This window comes from Echeneis naucrates, chromosome 4 (assembly GCF_900963305.1).
Source record: "Echeneis naucrates chromosome 4, fEcheNa1.1, whole genome shotgun sequence".
In the NCBI taxonomy this organism is placed as follows: domain Eukaryota; kingdom Metazoa; phylum Chordata; class Actinopteri; order Carangiformes; family Echeneidae; genus Echeneis; species Echeneis naucrates.
Window position 1 is genome coordinate 133253 of NC_042514.1, and position 9932 is coordinate 143184.

At 45.4% G+C, this 9932-nt stretch overlaps 1 protein-coding gene across 1 annotated transcript; it reads right to left on the reverse strand.

Moving 5' to 3' along the window:
• Positions 1-16: 16 nt before the first annotated feature.
• On the reverse strand, positions 17-9542 carry kank3 (KN motif and ankyrin repeat domains 3). Its single transcript, XM_029500646.1, has 12 exons — positions 9459-9542; positions 6523-6573; positions 6251-6288; positions 4460-6127; positions 4039-4141; positions 3691-3870; positions 3536-3626; positions 3176-3395; positions 2723-2865; positions 2127-2327; positions 1933-2034; positions 17-1140 (listed from the first exon to the last, which is right to left on the reverse strand). Exons 3-12 carry the CDS (start codon positions 6276-6278, stop codon positions 1093-1095), a joined length of 2784 nt encoding a protein of 927 aa, XP_029356506.1. The 5' UTR covers positions 6279-6288; positions 6523-6573; positions 9459-9542; the 3' UTR covers positions 17-1092.
• Between the last annotated feature and the right edge of the window lie 390 nt (positions 9543-9932).

Below are 9932 nucleotides of genomic sequence, written 5' to 3' on the forward strand. Positions count from 1 at the left end.
TTGAAACACTTTAAATAGCACTTTACAAATTTACAACATTGCCCTTTATTTTTCACATGACACGGCCTGCCAAGGGATCTCAGATATCGGCTATCAGTTTTAAACCTGACTTTTTAAAATAAATTAATGATTAACAAGTTGAGAGTGCCCATAATTTTGTCCAGTCCAGTGTATGGAATATGATCAAATTGGACTTTTTCTCTGCCTTTTCATGTTACTTCAATGCAAACAAAAGAAATAAATGTGAATACCAAAGCAATTAATGTACAGCTTGAGTGTCCAGGGATTTTTTTCCATGTTGTTGATGTTGATTTGCCTTTGAGTAGCCTCGCCGATGCAAACTTGTGATTTTATGTCACATTCTGTGATCCTTTCAATTTGAATGATGGGACTGACAGTTGATCTTCGACATGTTGGCGAACTTCCAAAGAGTTAAACTCATACATGCGTATGCAATAATCAGAAATTTCTCAGCCTAACAGACCTTTTTCACAGCATCATGTTGACATGAACTTGTTGGTCAAATCTAGATGTTAGCAATCACTTCAGTTAGAATTCCATTTGATATACGTTTAAGGTTGATGGTTCCTGCTGCTGCTCATGTGTAGAGGGAAGTCACACTAAAACATTTAGCTCAGAGAAGCTTATATTTTATACTACAGAGACATTTCCTGGTTTCATTTTCCTAAAGCGACAGAAAAATAATTATGCATTGTCTTTATAACATTAAAACAACAACACTAATGGTGGCCTCAGGTAAGCTTTAATGTAAATATGTTTATTTCTGACAAGAATATATATATATAAATATATGTGTGTTTATGGACAAACAAAGAAGAGGCAGTTAGTAGAGACCTGGGGGGTACGAAGGTAACAAGGGAGGGAGGAGAGATAACAAGAACAGACAGAAGACATGAAGAAGATGTGTCCTGATGTGTCCTCACTCTAAAGTAGTAAAATATTAAACGAGTGCAAATAATAAATGCTTCATATTAGTCACATAGATCATTAACAGCTTATGGAAAAATAGTATTTTCATATTAACAGATAATAAATGTAGGACAGGATTCAAAAACATGAAGTCGTTCTAGTTCACTCTGTGGACCAGGGACTTGGGGGGGTCCGGCCTGGAGGACTCCCCTGAAACACATTAATCACACATTAAACACAAACACATTAATTAATTAAATAATCACTTCATTCCCCTGAACATTTCATCCAGACCAAAACCTTCATCAGCAGATTATTATCAGAGAAAGAGCACACTTTTACATTCCTTCTTACACTCAAATAGTGTTCGAGTGGCTAATCGGTGACCTGATGGCTCTTAAATTTCTGGATGTGACGTTAGACAGCAGAATTATTGAACAATTCAGACGTTGTATACTTGAGTTGGTTGTGTTGAAATGAACGATGCGTTTACTGACTGGTCGAATGCTTTCTTTGGAGTTAAGAGAGGTGATGAACTCATCTGCTTTATTATGAAATGAATTAGCTCTACAGAAAAAGGAAGCTAACTTGGTATTTGTCTGGATGATTCATTTGGGTCATTTATTATATGTGTCTGATGAATTTTCTGAGTTCTGATGTTAGGAAAATCAGAAACATCCTTTCTCAGGGTGATGCAGAAAAACTAGTCCATGCATTTGTAACTTCTAGGCTGGACTACTGTAACTCATTACATTCAGAACGCTGCTGCACGAATATTAACAGGAACTAGGAAACGAGATCATATGCCCAGTACCTCCACCCTGAAGGACTAGACTGTGGAACCGCTCGATTCAAACGGAAGCTGAACACACTTCTTCAAAAAGCTTTTATTATTATTTATGTTGTTGTTATGATAAATAATTTTTGTTATTACGAGATGAAATACAGAAAGCCAGCGTGTCCACATCCAAACTTTGTGTGTGTGTGTGTGTGTGGACTCACCCCAGTTGTGTGTGTCTTGTTGTAGTTCATGTGTGCGTAGAGCAGGACAGCTGTGTCATTGTGAGATGCCTCCAGAGCGATGGACAGAGCGTTACTCCCATCCTAGTGCCGGGGGGGATATTATTATTATTACGCCCTGATATGTCTTGGTCGACCCCCCCCCCCCCATTACAAGAGACCAAACTCTGACTCACGTTGTCCACGATGGTGATGTCACAGCCCGGCTGCTCCAGCAGTAGTTTGACAATCTCAGCTCGGCCATGTTCACTGGCACACATCAACGCCGTGGAGCCTTCGTCATCCTGCACGTTAACGTCGGCGCCGCACTCCAGCAGAGCCTGTACCATCTCCTGACGGCCGTGGCTGACGGCGAGCATCAACGCTGTTTGTCCTGCCTGTGAAGGTTCAGGGTCTGAATATTTTATCTTTGGAACAAAATCATCAGTGTGTGTCACAGGTCAGGAAGCTTTGCATTGTGGGATTGTTCATCAGAGTGTATGTATGTTGTGTTGTGTTGAATACGGTCACAAGAAGTGCCACTGATTGGATTTATAGCCAGTGATACTATAAACCTATCAACTCAGAGTCTTGTGACTTTTCAGTGAACATCTGTCAGGCAACAAGTACACACACACATAACCTGATTATATGAAGCTGAGAAAACACGTGTTTTTCTCATTAAACTTCACATCGGGTCTTTGCAACATTTTACAACAGAGGAATGTTAACAAAACAACTACTAAACACACAAATACACACACCCAGACCTTGGCCCCTGGATGTGACGTACCTGGCTGGCCTTGGCATTGACGTTGCCCTTACTGAAGAGCTTCTTCACCACAGCCATGTCTTCCTCTGCCTTCACAGTAGAAAGAGCAGCCAACATGATGGCTGTATACCCGGCCTTGTTCTGCCGGTCCACACTGCACACACCTGCGCACACACACACACACACACTGATTTCGCATCTGCAAGTATGTCACATAATTACAGACATTATCAACCAACAAAGGATTAAAATGTTCGCAGAAAAGAAGTGACTTCACCTGTAGAGAAACAAATGATCTTCAGAAACACTGATTCCAACATTATTGTGCGACTCTCAGGTCGATCTGATACCTGAGTGGTTCTCCCTTCCTCTGTCTCCTTATTTTCTAACCTAATTGTTGCTTCTGCTGACAGCAGCATCACTTGGTGGATCCATGAGACTGACGTGATCTGTCCCCTGGACTCTGGGTCTGACCTGTGTCCAGTAGGAGTCCCACTACGCTGAAGTTGGAGTGGGAGACGCTGTAGTGGAGCGCTGTGTTGCCATTGCCGTCGGTCATGTTCACCACATGTCCCAGCAGCAGCGACGACACCTCTGAGAACGCCATCAGGTAGTCAGACACCCGAGAAGGCTGAGCCATCTTGGCGCTGGAGACCCGGAACCACTCAAGCTGCACAGTGTGAGTGCTGCAGAGCTGGGAAGGTGGGGTGGCTGTTAAATCCTGACCCTACTGCTCAGGTTAAACATGCAGCCACTTAATCTTGGCTGTCACGCATGAACATCAACACAGTAACAACAATTAATGTGCCAGTTGTGTCAAACGTTTGGACGTACCACGTCTTTACTGGGGGAGTGTTTCAAGTCGTCGTTCAGGTGGTTCCTCAGAATCAGACAAGCTTCACGCATCTTCGAGCTCAACTCGAACCTGCGACAGAAGCATGTTATGACTGTCACACATTTGCAGGAAGCGACAGTGACCTTTGACCTACTTCTCCTTCACAGCAGATTCCTCGTCAGTGTCGCTCTCGTCCAGGTTGATGTTTCTCTCCTCCTCTGATGTTTCTTCCTCCAGAGCTGCCTCGTCTTCCTCTGTACTGTCCAAACACTCGCCTTCACCACTTCCTGCAGAGGAGCTCCCATCTTCCTCCTCACTGGAAGTTGATTCATACCTGGAAGACGAACTCAACTTATGCACTTTCAGCACTTTACTAGGTGGTTTTAAATCCACTGTCAAATCTTTGACCTGCTTATAGCTTTATTTCCCTCCTCGAGACTGACTGTTGGCTTCTTTTATTTTTACTCTGGTAAAAATAAAAATCAGGTTTCATGTTACTCACCCTCCATTTAGAATCCCAACAAACTGCAGGCTCTTCTTGCCAGCGGTACGATTCTCCCCCAAGTTACTCTCGTCCTTCCTTTTCATGATTGATTTCAGCAAACCTGTTTCAAGCAGCACAGAAGCCCTATCAGTTGTTCTTCAGTTGAAAATGCAAAACTAAACTTTTCTTACAGACAAGCAAAACGTGTTGTTTTCTTGTTTTCTATCACAGCTGAACTTTCCAGGTTCTTCTTCTACTTTCCTGACATTATAAATTATTAATGTTTGAAGATGTGTCGTCTCATTGTTGATCTTCGTCAAAATACGTTTGTAATTATGTTTCATTTGGTTTTTGCTACAATGACAAATTATTTTATATGTGATGTTTAGTTAGGGTTAGGGTTATGAGTATGCTCACACTGAAGGTCTTTCCTTCCCACCTGTCTCAGTGCTGCTGGTTCCTGCCTTCTGTCCTTGGTTTCTGTCCTCCCTGCCGGACGAGCTGACCAACTCCTCTTCTGGAGAAACTTTGTACTCAACGACAGTCAACTGTCTCTTCTTTGGCGCCATCACCATCTGCTCTTCAGACAGACTCTCACATTGACACCCCTTGCTGACCAGAACAGGACCCTGTTCTGGTTCCAGAGTGGTGTTGGTCTGGGTGCTCTGATCGGTCTGATCTGTGCATAAAATCTCACCCACACTCACATCAGTCTGTTCTGGGCGGCACCAGACACCAGTGTCCTTTAAGGCAGTGGTCAGCGTCTCCACCTGAGCTGTCGATGTCTCTGGTTTTGCGAGAACTCCCTTCTCAAATGTGACTTTGGAGGTTTTCTTTTCCATTTGGACTCTCAGCGTCCCCAGATCTCTGTCGGCCACACTCAGCTGATCTTCCAGAGACACTATAGTGTCCTGCTGGAATTTAATGGTGTCTTGCAAGGTGTCAATCTCCCTCTGTGCCTCGCTGGTCAGTCCAAGCAGTGACTCCATGACCCAAACCTCTGCGTCCTCAGTGTCAACCCTGGTCTGGGCATCCTCATCCTGAACCAGAGGGGCCTCTGTCAATGTGCTTTTCTCACAAACCTCCACTTCTGTCCCCTCAGAAGCATCTTTCACTCCCCGGCTGTAATAGAAAACGACCAAGTCCATTGTGACATCGTCGCCAACAGCCACAGTTTTCTTCTCAACAGCTGAAACTTTCTCTGAAGCTTTTCCTAAAACCTTTGAGGAAGGATGTGAAGTTTTCATCTCAAATTTCTCTGTTAGTGTTTTCAGCCCAGCTGATGGACCGAGGCCTCTGGGACCAGGTGATGCTGGTGGACTGGCATCTTTCTTCTCCTTCAGAGCCATCAGGAGCATGTCCTTCTCTGCACGGAGCTTTGCAACCTCCTTCTCCAGGGCAGGAACACCTTTGACTTTTTCCTCCATCTCTTTGAGCTGCTTCAGGGCTGTAGCCATTTGCTCCCGGACCGTCTGCAACTGGGTGGGGGCGATGGGAGTGGCTGTGCTGGTTGCTGGGGTGCTCCGCCCTGAGGTCTGAGGACTGGGTTTGGTCCAGCTGCTTGGCAGAGGCTGACTGGCTGGGGAAGGGAGGATACGTTTGGGTGGATCTGCGAGTTGGAGATGCCCACCATTTTGGTGCTGGCGGGTTTGTTCTTGCTGTAGCCGCCGGCTGGTTTCCAGGAGAGTCCGCTCGACCCGGGGGTTGCGCTGTGGTGGAGGTGGAGGCACTTTGGCCCCAATGTACAACGAAGGGACAGTGACGGGGCAAAGAGACAGTCCCTCACATGGGGCGGACCCAAGGCGGTTCCGTGGCGGTGGCGGTGGAGGAGCTCGGCCGTCTTCACTGGCTGGAGATGACAGAGACTCGGTGGATGTCCAGCCACTGGTGCGCCCACCAACCCCTGGACTCCTCTGGGAGAGTTTGATCCCTCGGCCTAAGCGGCGGGAGTTGACAGGCGCCCGGCGGAGGTTGTGCCCACTCTCTATTTCTTCAACATATTTGAGAAAGTCCAGATCCAACTGGAAACCATATGGCGTCTGTACTGAGTAGGAGCCTGACTGGTCAGCCTCCTCCTGGCCAGAGTAGATGAATGGAGATCCTAGATCTGGAGGAAAGAACCGGAACATGGATCAGGATAACCCTTAAAAATCAGGCTGAGTCACAGACGCCACACCAACACAAAGACTTCATTTCTCACGACAACAAAGTGAAAACCAACACAACTCACCAGGCAGCTGTGGGTTCACCTGAGTCATAATTTAACACCTGGAAACAGGAAGACATGACCAAAAAGGTAATTTCATCAACAGGAAGAAGTTCTACACAACAAATGACCAAACTTTCACACAACCCGCTGGCTGTAATGATCAACAACACAATTCTCTTCTTCTTCTTCACATAAAGATGAGTTGCCATGTTTTATTTTCTCCCCGTAATATTGGATACCTTCCCTTCATCAGTATGTATGTGTGTGTGTGTGTTTGTGTTGTTGTTTTGTACCTTCTTTCAATAACAACAGTTCATCGGTTCAGACTAGTTCTTTACACAACCCTGAGAAAGAAAGAGAGAGACAGTAAAAATCATCATCCTCTCCTGATAGTTGTCATCTGACTTTTTCATTCGACAAAGAATCCATTCAGAAAACACACACACAGAGAGACTCACACTCACATACACACACACACAGGATGATCTCTCTGCTGCCGGAATAAATCTGCATTTTTCCTAAAGGGAAACACACCACTCTCACAATAAATACCTCTTATAGCCACACACACACAAACACACACACTCCCATTGTCTCCCAGAAGGAAGCAAGGCTAGGGGGGGCGCCTGTCGGGAAGCCCATTGGTCGTCCTGAAAGCTGCTTCCTGAAGGAAAACATCGGAGGGAAGACAGAAAGTGAGCTGAAAAAATACAATCCGTGTAACATAAAGACACACCCTGACATGCACAGACACACACAGTCAACAACAGCACTATGGTCAACATCACATGATGCATGGAAGTTAGTTGATGTGTTATCACTTTTGGCAAATACTTAAGTGAGAGAGAGAGTGTGTATGAGTTCACAGAAACACTGTCTGTTTAAGAGACAGAATGTCTGACATTTAGAAACCGGGGGGGCTTAGAGGCATACAGTCTCAGACTTGACCGTCTCTCAGAGGTTAACTGAGGGATCCCCATCTGACCTCTGACCGGTCTCTGGTCCACAATGTATCCTGAGGCAGCCTGGTCCTGGTTCTGCCCCTCCCACTGTCCCCCAGTTAACCATCTGTTGTTTCCTTCAGTTGAGTGTGTTTCTGTTCTTCAGGACTAACTGAAGGTTCCAGATATTTGAGGAACTCCTGACAGGACCAGATGCTGTTGGACGTGATGCTGTCCGATGAGCGACAGCGCTCTTTGAAATACTAATGAGGAAACTTCAGCAGGTCCGTGGACTCTGCAGGTCTTCGGGCTCTGCAGGTATTGCTTGAGCATTGGGGATGTCAAAATGCTGTCAGGGTTATTATCAACTGAAAAAAACATGATAGAAGTGCGACTGTGGTCAGCTGATCAGACTAATTCAATTTAGGATCATGGGACTGCAAACAGGAAACAGAGTCTCATGTGTGGACTAATCAGATGAGTCCGTCTCTGCTTCGGTCCACAGGAAGTTGAAGGTCTTTTAATCTGAAAAACCTTCAAACTCTCCCATGGCCTCGCCTCCCTGTGATGTCACTCCACATCTCAAGCATGAATACCCACTGTAATATACTGTGTTAGTCTTATTTTTCTCCCTCCTCTTCCTCTGATGAAATCACTAAACCAAACATCCTGTTCAGTGTGTGGTGAGTTCACCATCCAATTGTTTTAAAGGTTTTGATGAAGGCCCTGAGAGACTGAGGACCCAGACCGGGACTGCTCTGGGACCTGGAGTGGAGGTCACCGTGATGCGGTGGCCTTTATGTGGTTCAACAGTTCAATCCAATCTGGATTGTTCCCACTTCAGGCCTGACAGACATCTCTGAGGGCAAACAGAGTGAGGCCTGGACCTCTGGCGTCAGACCTGAACAGATTCTGGATTTGGAAGAAGCTCTTTCCCCAGTGAAGATGCTCAGTTTTTCTGGGCAACTTTTTCTGCTCCTGACCTGAAGCGAGCGTGTGGAATTTTAAAACAGATTTAACATAAATTTAGAGCCACCAGGTAATCAATTCAACCTGCATGTGTGAAGAACCTGGGGAACCTGGAGGGAACCACGAGGGGAACAGCTCAGATAGCTTCACACGTCCTCTGACTTCAGCCTCCAATGAATCCATATCTGTGTCAGGCTGGGGTTCTTCTTGCAGACCTCAGACCACTGAACAAGTCCAGCCCAGCCGGTCTCCCTATATCAGGTCTCAGCTGCATTGAGGAACTAAAATTAAAACCACTTGTAACGGCTCTAAAAATACATAGAACATGAAGCACAGAGCCAGATTTCATTGAGCTCAGAGTCTGTGGAGATATGAACTGTACCTGATCCTCTTCAGAGCTGCAGAATCAGACCTGAACCGCCGCTGTGGCCCTGAGGCATGCCTCAGGGTCACGTTGCAGAGACTTCAGACCTCAGAGAAACACAAACCTAAAAACAAAAGCTCTTTAGTCCTGCATGAGCTGGCCTGGGACCACATAGTCCAGACCTCAAATTTGGTTTCCAGCTGTAAGATATAAAGTTGATTCTTGTTTCTCATTAGATTGTGATGTCACTGTGAACAACACCATGTTAAATATCTGTGGATGCTAGCAGCAGCAATAAAGTTCAAATCAGGTTCAAGACCATCTCTTCCTTAGACCCCGGACCCTCCGGGACCTGGACCTGGTCCTTGAGTCTCGCTCCACCACCAAGGCAGAGATTGTTGAGTCAAATCTTACTACAGCTCATGAATGTGACTTCTGCTGCAAAGGTCATGAACCATCACAGGAAACACAACTATGTCTGGGGTGGGGGGGGGGCAGCTATGACAATGGAGCAGGCTGGAGGAAGGGGAGGGGGCATCCGCACTGTAGAAGCCTCACCCACAACAGAATCTGCCTCTTCTCTCTTCTAAACCAAAGTGATCGGAGCTGACGACATATAAATAAGATAAACAGTCTAAGTCCAAAATGAACAAAAGACTATTCGGGATTAAAATTTGAACTTCAACTTCTAGAGACTGAAATAATAATGACGTCACAGTCATCAACACGTCATCAGCTCCACAACAACATCAACAACCACCACAATAAAACAACAAACCCAGCAACAAAAACAGCAAAAACAACAAAAACATGGCTCCTAGAAAGTTTCCAGAACTGAAGCGTATCAGTGTCTTTGTCCCCTTCAAATAAAAGGAGGGGCGTGTTCAGAGTCGATCAGTCAATCAACAATCATTGAATCGATGAGTGTGATCGATCCCGCACTGAGTCCTCTTACCGTCCGCCTGCTGGTCCCGTTGGTCCGGGTCTGGTCCTGAGTCCTGACGGAGACTGGGAAGTTTGGCAGGAGAGGAAAACTCGGACTTCTATCAATAAACGTTATTTAACACGCACTTCCGGTTAGGGGTTTCAATATAAAACTGCCACGTTGCTAACCCTGACCCCATCTAGGAATAAAAAGTATCTTCTGTTGTTTATACTGAAGCTGCAGATGTGACGTCACACATTCCTCGTGTCTCTTATTTTAATCTGTGAACTTTGTCTAATACAGTTTGAACAACGACACGCTCAACCTTTAATAGAAACAAAGCAATAGAAACAAATCTGTCATTCCTTGTTTCAGATCATAGATTTCAAATCACATAACTGAAACTCTTTCCAGGACACAGACTCCGCCTGTGTCTCTGTCTCTGTTATTTTGTGTAGTTCATTTTATCCTCAACACAATTAGTTTCTTGTGGATTAAAACACG